The 15488-nt window shown below is 51.0% G+C and overlaps 1 protein-coding gene across 6 annotated transcripts in view; it reads left to right on the plus strand.

Annotated features, from left to right (window-relative positions):
* Pde9a (phosphodiesterase 9A) overlaps positions 1-14554 on the plus strand; it is an 84504-nt gene extending 69950 nt beyond the window's left edge. For 3 of the 6 annotated variants that reach the window (XM_021645152.2, XM_060369221.1, XM_060369219.1), the window contains 7 exons: positions 1168-1324; positions 4523-4636; positions 7815-7919; positions 8685-8813; positions 9745-9840; positions 11384-11501; positions 14170-14554. In XM_021645152.2, the coding sequence (XP_021500827.1) occupies positions 1168-1324; positions 4523-4636; positions 7815-7919; positions 8685-8813; positions 9745-9840; positions 11384-11485 (703 nt within the window). In that variant the 3' untranslated portion in view covers positions 11486-11501; positions 14170-14554. The remainder of the gene's footprint in view (positions 1-1167; positions 1325-4522; positions 4637-7814; positions 7920-8684; positions 8814-9744; positions 9841-11383; positions 11502-14169) is intronic. The other 3 variants (XM_021645153.2, XM_060369217.1, XM_060369218.1) reach the window with 3 other exon arrangements.
* Positions 14555-15488: the final 934 nt, after the last annotated feature.

A 15488-nucleotide genomic window follows, 5' to 3' on the forward strand; every position in this document is an offset into this window, starting at 1 on the left:
GCTCTCAGGTGAAGCTGCTGACCTAGCCTCCCCACAGACCCTCAATCCCCTCCACACCTGCAGGATGCAGTTGCCAGCTTTTGGGCTTTGTCCAGGGCCTTGGGCCTCCCTTGGGATGGAAACTCCAAAGTCACCAAACCCTACATGCAACCACAATCCCTTTGTGTCAGCCCCAGGCTCTGGGGGTGCATGGCAGTACCAGCCTGTTTCCTTCCCAAGGTGGGGAGAGCAGGCCTCCACACCATTCTCTGCCAGGAAGCTTCCTCCTCAGGCTACTTCCAAAGGCACAGGCAGAGTGAGGGCAGGGCTGACAGAGTGCATGTGATTGGGCCAAGAGGATGGGCCCAACTCTGGGGACACTAAGCCCCTCCTGTCTCCACTGGGTAGAATGCTGCCCCATGAGACCAACAGTCCACCCTGATGGTGTGAGCTTGAATTCAGTGACACATGGGTTTTTTCCTAATGCACCTTTGTGGCTGTGCAATGACAGCAGATGCGCTTGGGGCCCATGCCACCATTTCTCAGGACAGAGTGGGCTTCAGGTCTAGCTGTGTGTATTCCTCAGAGGCTGGTCGGTACAGAACAGGTGCCAGAACAGGTGCCAGGCCAGGTGCGGCCATGAGTGCTCCTCGGGGACTGTCTGGAGAACACATCTATTATCTTTGTGCACATTCAGTGGTCAGCATAGCAGCTGCAACAACACACTGGCAAAGAGTTCTTCATTTTATCATTAGCTCCAAAATTCAGCCCTTAGGATGGCACGGTGGGGCTCTCCTGGAACCCCAGCTCTTGGAGGCTGAGTGAGGCAAGAAGATCCTGAGTTCCAGGTCAAGCTTGAGATCCTTTTTTATATGCCTTTAGAGGGAATGAGAGAACAAACCTATTTCTACTTTCCCAAAATTCTGTCTTTGCATATATTGAAAACCTGACAGTTTTTAGAACCCTGATGCCTTCAAGGCATCACTCAGGGAGAGAGCCGAGGTATACCCTAAAGGCACAGGGGTATCTAATTACAGGAGCATGCCTGTCAGAGGTTCAGCTGAAGCGAGCTTCTGACATGAGCCCTTGGCATGTGGTCCCTCCAGCCTCTGCAGGCACCATGTGCTCCATGGCATACAAAGGCTGGTGCAGGGTGCCTGAGCCTCCTGCTCTCTCCACGTACCCTAGATACCAGATCAACGCCCGCACAGAACTGGCCGTGCGCTACAATGACATCTCGCCGCTGGAGAACCACCACTGCGCCATTGCCTTCCAGATCCTGGCGAGACCAGAGTGCAACATCTTCGCCAGCGTGCCGCCCGAGGGCTTCAGGCAGATCAGGCAGGTGTGTGGCGCCAGAGCATCGTAGCGTCAGGGCAGAGCCCCACTCTCCAGAGGCTCTAGGTTACAGCAGTGCCCATCCGGGACCCTGAAACCAGCCCTCCTCACCCACTTCCCCCAGGGCCCGGAATGATCCCCAAGAAGATGGGCCTTTGCCACATACACCTGAGGTCATCTGCATGGCACAGCTGTCAATAGAACCCTAACAGCTCCCATTGAGATGGCTCCAGTGTCCCTGCAGTCAGGGAAGTTGCGGAAGAAAGAAAGGAAAGTGACTGGCCCAAGGTTACGTACGCCTCGGGGCCCTGGACAGGCTCCTAGGTTGCATGCTGTCTGGTAGAGCTGATAGCTGCCGTGTAGCTTCAGCTACTGACAGCCACCACCTAGGACCTGGTCATTCGTCCCCACCATGACCTGTCCTAGCCGATTATCCTGCCTAGTTACTCCTGCCCTGAGACAAACACTTCTAGTCACATGAAACATCGCCCTCCCCACACAAACGGTCTTGTCTGAACCACAACCAAGTGGGCTGCTAGTGCTATTTACAGGGGATAGAAGGACCCAGAGGGGCTCCTGTCTGAAAGGTAGTGGTTCAGGGGTAGCACCTGTGAGCGAGGGTCGTGACATAGTAGGATCTCCAGGTGCCACCTCTGAACCAATGACAGGTGTCCCTTATGGAGGACAGAGGAGAGAGAGAGATGACCATGGTAAAAGGCTGTGGGGCCATAGAGGCAGATTTTGGTACCGATAAAGCCATACCAGAGCTACCAGAACTACAACGGGCGGGAGGAAGCCTTCTCACGAACCTTGGGAGGAATATGAACATGCTGGCATTTCCACTTGGCTGTCTAGACCCCAGAACTATAAGGGACTATATTCCCATGGCTGGCAACACTGAGAGGCCACCCAGGCTGGTCACAGAAGGAGCCTCCCCGGCTCTCTGAGAGTCATCTGTTGCCGTCCCTTGGGGGATCGTGCCCTTTGAGCCTTAGCTGGCCTCCCACACAGCTGAATTGATGCAGGGGAAAGGTTCATCTGTCTCCGGGGGAACCTATAAGCTTGGCTTTGTCAAAGAGCAGCCGCCTCATAAAGCAGCGTTTCCTTATTTGTCTGTCCCCCGAGAAGTTCAAAGCCAGCTGCACTGCTTGATGACAGTCAATATCGAATCCCTGACCTTGTCACAGCCCTCTCCTGTCTCTCTGAAGGTCTCTGCCCTTTCCCTCCTGTTTGCAGCTCCACCCTCTCAGTGTGTGCCATAGGTTGTTATGACAACCATAGCCAGCCTTCTCTGAAATGGGTAAAGGGTGAGCTAGGAATGGAGGTGGCCACACAGGCGAGTGCCCACCCCAGTGACTGCCAGGGCCTGATGGAGCATCCCTTAGTATGCGGCTTTCCCCAGCAAGGTACATCAGGCAGCACCCCAGAAGAGGAAGAGGGTCACATGATTGGATGAGGACACAATAAATCCCTACAAACCAGATCTTCTTCATGCTGGCCACCATGGGGATAGCAAGGCTTGCCTTTCTCCAGAAGTTTATGAGTTTTATATTTACGGTTGTGAAGACTAACCTTTAACGGCTGAGGATCTCTCCAGCCCAAAGTTTATGAGTTTTAAAATAAGACTTTTTTTTTTTTTTTTTTTTTTTTTGGGAAACCAAAAATTCACTTATCCAATTTAAGAAATATATTTCACCAGAGAATTTAGAGATAGTTCAGTAGGTAAAGCACAAGCCACACAAACCACAACCTGGGTTCCGATCCCCAGACCCCACATCAAAGCTAGGTGCAGTAGTAACTAGCACCTATAATCAGAGTGCACAGCCCCAGGGAGGTGAGAGGTAGAGACAGGGGAATGACCTGACACTCAAAGGCCAGCCGGCCTGGTCAGTCCACTGCGGTGAACAACAGTGGCAGGCAAGGGCCACCAAACGAGATTGTCCCCCAACCTCCACGTGTACCAATCACGGCATGTGTGTACCCATAGTCACACCTACAAAAGGGTTTTGTCACTGAAGGTTTTGAGGGATAATTGAAAATTCTGTTAATAACAAGTCTTTACCAAAAGAAAGTCCATAATTTAAAATGCAAGGTAATGTCCCACCCCACCCCACACACATGCACACGAGAAATATGCACTTGAGATTCTTCATACTGGCTGTTTGAAGATGGCCTTTTGAGGGTGGCGGTCTTATTTTCTTGGAAGAGTGAAGTTCTGCTGCTGGCATGGAGACATTATGTAACCGTTTGTGGCGTAGATGGAGAATAGAGGGATGCATGGGTTGAATGCAGATTGACGGGGAGAGGGGTGTGCAGCAAATGGAAGGACATGCAGACAAGTAGGATGCATTAGATGCATGGAAAGCTAGATGAATAGAAGGAGAAATGAAAGCAGGAGCATATGGTTACAGTTTCCAGTTATGCTTCTTTTCCTAAACCACTATTGAGTTAACAAAGTAACTGCCTTGGTCTAGTTTCAGCTACTCTAATAAAATGCCACAGACTGGGTAATTTAGAAAGGGAAGAGGTTTGTGTTCGCTCACAGCTCTGGAGTCTGGGGGCGTCTAAGAGCTTGGCTCTGTTTCTGGTGACAGATGTGGGCAGAAGGTTAAAGGTTAGAGTGAGAAATCACTCCCTATGGACTTACCCAGTGCTGGGTGGGTTGGGGGAGAACATGAGTTGCGTCATGAGGGTAAACCCCATACACCCCTTCTTAACATAGAAGGACCCCAGTTCTTCTTAACATAGTCGCTGGAGGGTCCAGATTTCCACCTGAGTTTAGGAGGGCATCAAACAGTAGCATAGCTATGGTTTACAAGCCGGTTGAATCCTCATTTACAAACTCGATAGCAGGAAGGTTATCAAGTATGTTCTGACTTGAATAATCAATCTCCGTGCAGTCACATAGATGACACAAAAGTTATCTCGGAAACTCCGTTTTTGATACCCATTAGCAAGCTCTGAGCAGGGCTAATTGCAGAATTGGTGATTAAATCTAGGCGACTGGGCGAAAATCTGCTTGTTCCACAAGTCAGCAGGATGTCCCATCTGTTAACCTGTCATCTACATGTCGGCCTGTGAACATGGCATGGGGACAGACAGAGCGCGCATGTGGGCGATGGTCACACAGGAGCTCAGAGCACAGTGTGGGGAGCACTCACTGAGGTTCTGGTAGGTGCTGACACTGTGTCCTCTTGCCATTCAGGGGATGATCACATTGATCTTGGCCACTGACATGGCGAGGCACGCCGAAATTATGGATTCTTTCAAAGAAAAAATGGAGAATTTTGACTACAGCAACGAGGAGCACCTCACGCTGGTAGGTTGTGTCTTTGGAAAGCTGAGCCATAGCTCAGTGGGAAACCCAGGAGCCCGGGTGGCTCACCTGGCCTTGGGGTGCTGGAGTGACTGGATTTCAGTGTCACAACTTTTCCTGGGCCAGCAGTAGACAAAGCTTCCTCTCGGAGAGTAGGCCATGGCTCAAGGGCCGCCTTCTCCCTTAAGGACATGGCTTGAGTTTGCACAATGTCGTTCCCTTCCAAGAAACAAAAATGCAAGCCCAGCCTGCTGTTTCATCCCTGTTACCCCCAGCAAGGAGAGACTGAGGCAAAAAGCTCATACATGCAGGCAAAACATTCATGCACATAAAACAAAAATAATTGTCTTTAAAACTAATAACACCGGGGCTGGAGAGATGGCTCAGGGGTTAAGAACACTGGCTGTTCTTCTAAAAGTCCTAAGTTCGATTCCCAGAAACTACATGGTAGCTCATAACCATCTATAGTGAGATCTGGTGCCCTCTTCTGGTGCACAAGCACACATGCAGGCAGAACGCTATATAAATAATCAATCAAACAGACAAAAAACAAACAAACAACAACAAAAACAAAAACCAATAACACCACTTTGCCCCTCCAGCAGAGCTGATTGACAGAAAGCGAGGATGCCCTTCTTAGGTCAGGCTGAACTTGTGGCTTCTATCCCATGGGCTTTTGGGAGCTGTTACTCTGAAAGGCTGAATCCCAGTGAGTAGCCAGGGGTGCAGAGAAGGAGGGTGTGCCTTCCCCAAGTCAGGGCCTTCAAGAACACCCTCTCTCCAAGGAAAGAAGAGAGGCACAGTTGTCTCATCCTTAGGGAGTACCTATTAGGACCCCAATGGATGCCTGAAGCCATGGGGCGGCCAGACCCTTGTATACTGTACTTTTTCCTATTCACACATCTCTGCGATAAAGTTTAATTTACAAATTAGGCACAGAAGAGCCTAATACCAAAATAAGGCAGAATAACAAGAGGAGACACAGTAAATAATGGTTAGGGAAGACTCCCATCCTGGGTAGGGTGAAGGTCTTTCTGCGTTGCTCAGAGCAGCATGGAGTTTAGTTAAAACCTGTGGACTATTTATTTCTGGAACTTTCTATTTAATATTTCTGGGTGACTAAAAGCATAAGAAAGCAAAAGCAGGGACAAAAAGGGAGGCTACTGTACTGCCATGTTAGATCCCTGGCAGGATCTGCTAAGATCTGGGGGAAGACAAAAGAATGAAACCAGAGACGATGGGAAGTGGCTGGGAGAAGCAAGCAGGCTACACCCTGCGTGCCTTATTTCCATCTGCCTTGTGAGGAGAGCTAGCCTCAGTGCTGTGTGACACACAGAAGGCCCGGGGCTCTGCCCAGTGTGCAAGTGGGTAGACAGGATGATAAGCCAGACCAACAGCACATCTGCCCGCCCACCTCTGCCCACCTGCCCACTGATGAGGAGGTATAGGAGGAACTGCCACCAAGGGCTCTACTTTCCCCCGGGACAGGATCAGGCTGACAGGTCACTGTGGGGGTGGGGAGCTAAAAACTGAGAGAGGGGCAGAGAGAGGACTAGGAGAAGGAGTTCAAAGTCCAAGCTTCTTCCTGGAGGCTCCCTGGCCAAGGAAACGGAAGTGCCCAGAAACGCAGCCCGAAGACATATCAACCTGCCTGACCCAACCACTGCTGAGGCCACAGTGTCTAGTCTGGGTCAGTTCCCCCATGAGGCCAACCAGACCAAGCTTGTAACTGCCTCTGCACTGAAACCACCTTCAGTACAGAGCAGCAGAGAAGGATAACTGCCCGGGAACCAGAAAAGGGGCTGCACAGCAAATACTCATAATTCCTTCAAGGCCCAGCAAGAACGGAGGTGTTGATTCACCCTAATAGGCAGACTCAGAGCCATAACGGGAGGGATGGCTGCAGAGCATGAAACCCCAGGCACGGGAATGGACTGACACAGGAAAGCTGTGTTTGGGAACAGAGAGCAGAGCTGAGGCCCTTTTGCACAATTTTGTGCAATTTTCTGATTCCATAATCAGGATTCTGCCTGAGGAACATACCCCTAGCTAAGCAACGCTTAGCTGACCTCCCTCACCCCCTCATGTCCTCAAACGTGAGGTTGCAAGGCCTTTGCCACCATGCTCTTTGACACAGTTTCAACACCCCTCAGAAGTCCCCTTTCTTAAACCATTGCCTCTTAACAAGGTCCACTCTCTCTCTATTTTTCTTATATTCCCCACAGTCACAGAATTATTTTCCTTGTCAAGGTGCTGGATTTCACGTATGATAGGCAAACGCTGTGCACCTCAGCTATGTCCCCAGCCCTGTTTTTACTTGACAGTTTGAGACAAGAGTCTCTTTAAGTTACCTAGGCTGGCCATGTAGGCAGACCATGAATTTGTATATCCTTGGCATTGCTTTTGAGAACCAGGCATGTTGACACCTGTAATCCTAACAGCTAAAAGGCAGGAGGATCAGGAGTTCAAGGCCAGCCTTGAGTTCTAAAGGCCAGCCTGAGCTGCAGCGTGATACCGATTCAATATGAGAGAACCCGAGTGCCTAGCTTTTTTTTTTTTTTTTTCTGAGACAGGGTTTCTCCCTGTAGCCTTGGTTGTCCTGGACTTGCTTTGTAGACCAGGCTGGTCTCAAACTCACAGAGATCCACCTGCCTCTGCCTCCCTGAGTGCTGGGATTACAGGCATGCACCACCATGCCTGGCTCTCACTCACTTTTTAATTTAAGAGACAGTTTATAGTTATAGTTTTTTTCATAATTTATTCATTTTTATTTTATGTTTTATTTTATTTTGCCTACATGTATGTCTGTGTGAGGGTGTCAGATCTTGGAGTTACAGACAGCTGTGAGTCATGTGGGTGCTGGGAATTGAACCCAGGTCCTCTAGAAGAGCAGTCGGTGCTTTTAACCACTGTACCATCCCTCCAGTCCCTACAATTGGTATTCTCAACGCTTGTGTATCTGATGGGTCCCCATCCTTCCCTGGGGAAGCTGGGAAATCCAGACTGTGAGGATCCCAGTGCAGTGAGAGAGCAAAGAGGGAAGTGCGTCCTTCAAGGTGGAAAAACTCTTGTCACGGTGGCCAGCCCGTCCTTTTTCCCGCTTATGAGGGCAAATCCAGTCATCCCACACAGCAGCTGTGTGCTGTGTCTGCCATCGCCCTGAATGCCTCCTCTCTTTCAGCTGAAGATGATTCTCATAAAATGCTGTGATATCTCCAATGAGGTCCGTCCCATGGAGGTGGCAGAACCGTGGGTGGACTGTTTGCTGGAAGAATATTTTATGCAGGTAAGAAACGCTGAGGCAGCAAATTACGAGCCGACTTCCCGGCTCTGCGCTGCGTTGGAAAGAGCAGACGAGGGTGACTGGCATAGCCATCCCACGCCCCAGCAAGCTCCACAACACTGTCTGCCTAGACATACTGCAGAAATGACGTTCTGTATTTGGCATTGTTTTTTGAGGACCAGCCATGGTGACACATACCTCTGATCCTGACGGCTGGGAGGTAGGAAAATGAGTAGTTCAAGGCTGGCCTTGATCAGACAGTGTTGTAGATGCAAGACAGCGGCCACCAGAAAGAAAGAGAGAGAGAGAGAGAGAGAGAGAGAGAAAGGAAAGAAGGAAGGAAAGAAAAGAAAGAAAGAAAGAAAGAAAGAAAGAAAGAAAGAAAGAAAGAAAGAAAGAAAGAAAGAAAGAAAGAAAGAAAGAAAGAAAGAAAACAGCTGCAGGGAGATGCAGGCAAGTGCCTGTCAGGTTCAGCCTTGTAGGCTGCTGGGTCATGGCCTTGAACAGACACTTGACCTGTCTCTAGGCTTGCTCCCTATGGCTCCAACCAGCTCACCTCGCCTTGTCTCATATGTAGCCCTTACGCTGCAGGCTCGCTGTGTCCTCATCATTGTAGGGATTTTGCGTGGCTAGGCGGGGGGCTGGGGGGGAGTGTCACAGCTGGTCAGTATGTCCTGTTCCTCCAGTAAGAACAGGTCTGTTCTGTGTTGTGAGTGAGTCCACGGGGCCTTTGTGCCTTCAATGTCCCTGTCACTGTGTTCCCTGCAGAGTGACCGTGAGAAGTCGGAAGGCCTTCCTGTGGCCCCATTCATGGACCGAGACAAAGTAACCAAAGCAACAGCCCAGATCGGGTTCATCAAGTTTGTCCTGATCCCCATGTTTGAAACAGTGACCAAGGCGAGTGACCGTGCCGATGGTACAGCAGCTAAAGACACACATGAACACACACGCATGCACGCACACTTCAGAGAGGTGCAGCGCTGTGCAAACGTGTGCTCGAGCCCTCTACAGCTTCACCATCCGCTGTCATGGTGATGGTTGCCTGGCAGCCATTCCTTTCTGCTGTGTCCAGGTCCGTTGCCCCCCACCCCCGCCCCACACCCAGCACTCTTCGCAGAGCTCCATGTGTGCATCTTAGGCCATCGGTGCCCACTTTGCCACTGCCTGTCCCTGCCAGCCTTAAGTCTCAGCTGGTTGTACCAGCTGTTGGCTCTCCTACCCTTCCAAGCCCCGCCTTAAAGGAGCAGCTAGAATTGGTGACCTCCAGCTGGGGAACTCTCACAACCAGGCCCCAGCGCTGCCTCTGTGTCCTGCCCAAGGCCACTGCTTCCAGCCCCTCCCCCCATTCCAAACACACACTCATCTCTTGCCATCCGTGTGTCCCCCCTCCCTTCCTGTCCACCATTCTCTGGGCTTCTCAGAGCCACCCACATCCTTCCCATTCCTAGGACCACCATCAGGAATTTTGTCACATCTGTCCCCGGAGTAAGATGCTCTGGGGCCACGCCTACCCTTGTCTTGCTGGAAGAAGTGGGGACTGGAGAAGGCAGTAGGCTTTCTGAGGTCCTGTGAGGAATGATGGGAGTGGAACTCTGAGCCAGAGCCAGAGAAAGGAGATGGGTGGGGCTGTATCAGGGTCCTAAGGCCTTGGACCTGGTTAGGAGATTCATGGCCTAACACCCTGGGTTTCCCTGAAGGCCTTGGTTTGAGGCCATTGAGAAGTGAGACCCCTGAGGCTCACAGGGACTCCCAAGGGCTTCACAGCCCTCCTCGGGTGTCCTTTGCAACTTAACAACGGTGGGCTGACCTTGGACCCTCTGCTCCCCAGCTCTTCCCCATTGTCGAGGAGACAATGCTGCGGCCACTCTGGGAGTCCCGAGAACACTACGAGGAGCTGAAGCAGCTGGACGACGCCATGAAGGAGGTAAGGGCAGCACACGGGACGCAGGCAGGCTGGCCAGTGAGAGCCCAACACACAGCGATGTGACCCTGGAGACCCACAGTGCATCTCAGTCTCTGCAGTATCTCTTAGCACCTCCCTGCCCCATGCCCTCTTCCCCGCCAGGATGCCTATTCAGCGAGGGCTGCACTGAAAAAGACGGGAGAACAAAGCAAGAGCCCAAGTCCCTCCTTTCAGACACAGCACACACAGGCCAACTCAGCTCTTCTTGAGGTCTGGGAAATGAAGAGGTTTTAGGGTATTGTGGATGCTGGATCTCAGGAGAGGGTAGGAGTCTCTGTTCCCATAGGGGGTTCAGCTATGTGAACCTCTCTTCACTAGGGACTCAATCCATTCCTCCTGCCTGGTGTGGTAGCCGGGTCTTTCCCTACTCACCTCATCCCCTGCTCCTATCAGGATATCCGTATACCCAGAAAACTTTCCCCACTTCTCTTTTTCTTTTCCTTCTTCTTCTTCTTCTTCCTCTTCTTCTTCTTCTTCTTCTTCTTCCTCTTCCTCTGCTGCCTCCTCCTCCTCCTCCTCCTCCTCCTCCTCCTCCTCCTCCTCCTCCTCCTCCTCCTCCTCCTCCTCCTCTTCTTCTTCTTCTTCCTCTTCTCCTTCTTCCTTCTCCACCTTCTGGCTGGCTTTGAACTCACAGAGATCCATCTGCCTCTGCCTGGGATTAAAAGTGTGCACCACCACACCCAGCTTTTCCCCCATTTCTTTTACCCTCCAGACTTCTCTTTGGCAACCATGACCCCACCCCCCAACCTGAGATGCCCCTCTGTCCCTCATTTCCTATTCAGCACCCATCCATCCAAGCTCCCTGGTGACAGAGGACTCCGTAGCCATCTTTTCTGTCTTCTTTCCCAAGTGTGGCCTGGTATTGGTCACATCTCCTTCAGCGACATCTATCATGCACATCCCCCAGTGTACACTGTCACAGACACGTGGTGGATGCATAGAGACTGACTGTACAGGCCAGCAATCCCAATCTCTCTGGTGGGCCTCTCCTGCCAGGAAGTCACAAGACGGCTCTGAAAATCTAAAAAGCTGAGGGTAAAACTGTACATACCAAAGGGCCACATCGAGAAGGCATCTCCAGCCAGACTCCCACAGGAAGGCTTCCCAGGCCTCTGCCATCATGGCCATCCCATCAGCCATTGCTCAGGGGACCTGAGTCTGCAATCCTACATTCCACTGCCCAGCGGGAATGAACGGCGGGGTCTTCCCAGGCTGTCGTCCTGGCCTTAGAGAAGGAAGTGTTAAAAGAAGTGATAGGGCTGAGCATGACACAGGAACTTGGCACCCAGGCCTGGGGCTGTGGGCTGTGGGCTGTGGGCTGTGGGCTGTGGGCTGTGGCTGGCTTGATCCAGTCATTGCTGCCCAGAACTGTGCACATGTATGTGTGGGCAGCCATCTTTCGCATCTGAGCGTCTGCAGGCAACAGACATGTCCAGAGACAAGAGGCTACCTGAACTGACCCACTGCCACCTCCCGGGGCTGACTTTGACCTCTGTTCTCTTAGTTACAGAAGAAGACAGAAAACTTGCCATCTGGGGCCACAGAAGATGCCACAGAGAAGAACAGAGATGTGAAAACCAGTGAAGGCCATTCTCCTCCAAACTGATGTCTCAGTGTATACAGTAAGTAGAGTTCTGTATGTGGAGAGGACAAAGTGTGTGAGTGTGTGTATGTGTGTGTGTGTGTGTGAGTGTGTGTGTTTGTGTGTGTGTACGTGTTTGCATGCATGTGAGTGTGTCTGCATTTGTGTGTATGTGTGTTCTCCTACCCTCTTCTTTTATTCATTATTTATTTATTTAGGTTTTTTCCAGACAGGGTTTCTCTGTGTAGCCCTGGCTGTCCTGGACTCACTTTGTAGACCAGGCTGGCCTTGAACTCACAGCAATCCGCCTGCTTCTGCCTCCCCAGTGCTGAGATTAAAGGCGTGCACTCCTGTGCCCCGCTCCCCCTCCCCCTTGTTATACAGCACCAGAAACTCAGTCGCGGGATGTGCACCCTGATTCAGTCTTTGCCTAGCCTACTCACCTCCCACAGATGTCCCCTAAACACCGCAGTCAGGGTTTTCACCTTTAACCTCACGGTGAGGATTGACCATCACACGGGAACACACCAGGACACTTAGAATCTCTCACTTGCCCGATATGCTTACAGGGCGAGAGCTGAGTCAAACCACAGCATGCGGCCTGCTTTCCACTGAGTGAAATTTTAATCCTGCACAACCTAATTAGACTCCGGGCCCTGATTTGGAAGGGCTCACACTTGGGTTATAGAAAGGATTAATTATTAGGATGTGAGCCACTCTTGAGACGAGATGGTCTGTGAAGTGCGTCTGGAGGATTGGAAGTTTTTAAAAAGCATCTGCCCCGGTTACCACAAGTGTGTCCCCTGACAGCTCCTGACACAGCCTGTAGCACTTGTTTCTTGAACTCTATTTTATTTGGGGTGTTTAGGCCTCTACCTCCCTTCCAACCTCCCAACCCTAGGTAGGAGAGAGAAGGTCGCAGACCTCTTCTCTTGTATGTTTAGGGTCAAAGGAATTTTTTTAGGGCTATACCAATCTCCGTCAACAGCAAAGGCATCCAGGAGTCCCCTCCAAGCCGCTGCTCCCCAAAGCATTTCTCTCCATCTCTCTGCTCCAAACCATCACACCATCTGTCTCTCTGGTCTCTCCAGAGTGCTACAGGCCACACGCCAACACCGCACACACACATACCTTTTTCTGGGCTCTCATATTTATACCCTCAGAACCCTAGCCCATGCCCCTCTCCATGCCACCAAGAGGAAGGCCGTTATCAGCTGGCAAAAGCCATGCCTCGCCTCGAATGAGGCAATTATCAGCCATGGACAAACTGAAGCCCAGCTAAAATCCCACACCTGAGATTAGAACAAAGACACATTCACATAGCATGTCTGCGTTTGCAAAGAAACCAAAACGTCCGTTGCAACAGCCCTTCACTCGATGCAACTACTCGGCCAGCGCATACTTCAGCGAATGCTAACCTCTCCCTATGCGTGTGGCTGGTAGGCGCCTGCCAGGGAAGCTGCAGGTTCGTGCAGGGAGCCCAGAAGCCGGGTTTGAAGGGGAAACAGCGAGGACTTCAGCCTGAGACGTGCTTTTGGTAAAACCTTTGCGAGCGACAGCCATGTGCCGCCACCTCTGTCAGCCCCAGATCACCGTGCTGTTACTGGGACTTGAGCGGTTGGTTATGTGAACTGCTGTTCCATACCAAGGCCTCCAGTGAGCTTTGAAGCCAGGTTGTGTTCTTGAAAAGAAAAATGGCGTTGACATTGCCTAATTTTGCCTATGTGTGTGGTGTGGCTGACAACCTCATTCTTCTTCCTCTTCCTCTTCCTCCTCCTCTTCTTCTTCTTCTTCTTCTTAAGATTTATTTTATTTGTGTGCATGTGTGTTTGCCTGTTTGAGTGTGTTCATCAGGTGTGTGTCCAGGGAGGACAGAAGAGGTCATTGGATCCCCTGGAACTGGAGTTACACTTGGTTGTGAGCTGCCATGTGGGTGCTGGGAACTGAACTCATGTCCTCTGCAAGAGCAACTGGTTGGTGTTCCTAACTCAACAGTGAAGAATCTCTCTAGCCCCAACCTCATTTTTTTTATATATATATTTTATAGGTTAGTATACAAACTAATGGTTTTCACCCTGGTGTCTTCATACGTATTGTGTTGTTAATCCCCTCTCATCCCTTCCTGCCCTGCCCTTCACCCATTTATCCTATCCAGATGGTTCCCTTTCATTCCCCAGTTAGTACCCCATTTGGCCATGTGTGTGTTTGTGTGTTTGCCTGCTTGTGTGTCTGGGCATCACTTGAATGCCTAGTGTCTGTGGAGTCCAGAAGAATACACTGGATCACTTGGAACTGGAGTTACAGATAGTTGTGAGCCGCCATGTGGATGCTGGGAATTGAACCTGGGTCCTCTGGAAGAGCATCCAGTGCTCTTAGCCACTGGATTACCTCTCCAGCTCTACTTCTGCTTTAAAGAAAAGGCTTTATTTTATTTGTAACTATGTATGTATGGGTGGGTATGTGAACATAGGGAACAGAAGACGGTATTGGATACCCTGGAGTTACAGGCGGCTGTGGCTGCCGGGGCTCGAACTTGGGTCCTCTGCAAAAGCAGGGTTGGCTCCTAGCACTCCCCAGCCCAGGTCTTTCCGATAGCATGTCTGTGATATGCTAATATCCCATCTATTCTATTACCATCTCAACAGTCCTGTGGCTGTGCCTTCTCCAGTTCCCACCGAGAAAAACATGCCGTCTTCCTCTTTTCCCAGCAGACTGTACCGGTTAAAGCAGCGGAGCTGTGGCCTCTGAGCGGACAGAGCCAGTGGGGCTTCCCAGGATCCTCCACACAAAGAGGGTCACGCCCAGGCGACCCCCTGATGACCCGCCACAGACCATGTTTTCTAAGAACCATTTTGTTCACTGGTATAAAAACAGGAATTCACGATGCTGTACAGAATTTTTATTTTTAAACTGTCTTTTAAATAATATATTCTTATACAGAAATGGGTCTGTACTTTTTCTTTGGGTCTTGCACTCGGTCTCCCAAGGACTCTGGTTTTCCCCTCGGATGTATCGTCTTCCAGTGGTTGAACAGTGAAATGTGTGAGGTTCCTTGTAAATTCCACATTAAACATCAGAACGGTGCCGAGTGCAGGGGCGTGCGTGTGTCCTGTGTTTATGAGCAAAGGGGGACATTCGGGCATATGTGCATGCCCTGTGTTTATAAACAGGGGGAAGGCATCAGTGATGTGTACAGAAGATGGAGAACGAGGCAGGCTGGGGGACCAGCCATGAGAGGGGTGATGTGGGAGGCAGATGCCTTCCTGACCACCGGCACAGCTGCATCGTGCTCACAGGGAATTGGGATTTACACTCAAACGCTCAGTGTGTCCAACTTTTGGAAGGCAGGCACTGGGGACCTTCCAGGTGGCGTGGTGACTGCCCAGGGAGACAGGCCCCAAATGTCACAATGGAGATGGTCACACACACCCTGCTTACGCGTCCCCCTTGTGCTCTCATGGACCTGGGCTCTGAGTTCTCGGTTTAGAAGAAGCACAGGGAAGCCGCTGGCCCTCTCCCAGGCCATGGGGCCAGAGGGCTCCCTGCAGAGGCCACCCTGTGAAGAGTTGATCCACCTTTGCATCCTGGTTTGGTTTTCCTTAAAGCACCAATCTCTCTGGCTGAATATTGCTTCTCATCTTTTATTAATTCATTGGACAAATGCCTCTGTCTCTCTGTGTGTGTATGTGTTTTCTTCACCATGTTGCTGAGGCTGACCTCATACTGTCCATGTAGTCCAGGCTGGCCTTTGAATTTAGAGCCCTCCCCCCTCAGCCTCTCGACCTCGAACCACGCCAACGGCTTCAGTTTCACTTGACTCACTCAGCCCTCACGTGTACACCACTTTAGTTTGTCAGAATACAGTCGAACTCCGGAGGCTCTGCGTCCTCTGTCCTCTGTCACCCTACAGGGCAGGACAGCCACCACTTTTTTCCATATTGGCTGGAGAAAAGATCCTCCAACTACGATTTCCATCTGTTCTTCCCACTTCACCTGCTATCAAGGACTTTCCCCCACCCCTACCCCC

Source organism: Meriones unguiculatus, chromosome 16, assembly GCF_030254825.1.
Source record: "Meriones unguiculatus strain TT.TT164.6M chromosome 16, Bangor_MerUng_6.1, whole genome shotgun sequence".
Taxonomy (NCBI): domain Eukaryota; kingdom Metazoa; phylum Chordata; class Mammalia; order Rodentia; family Muridae; genus Meriones; species Meriones unguiculatus.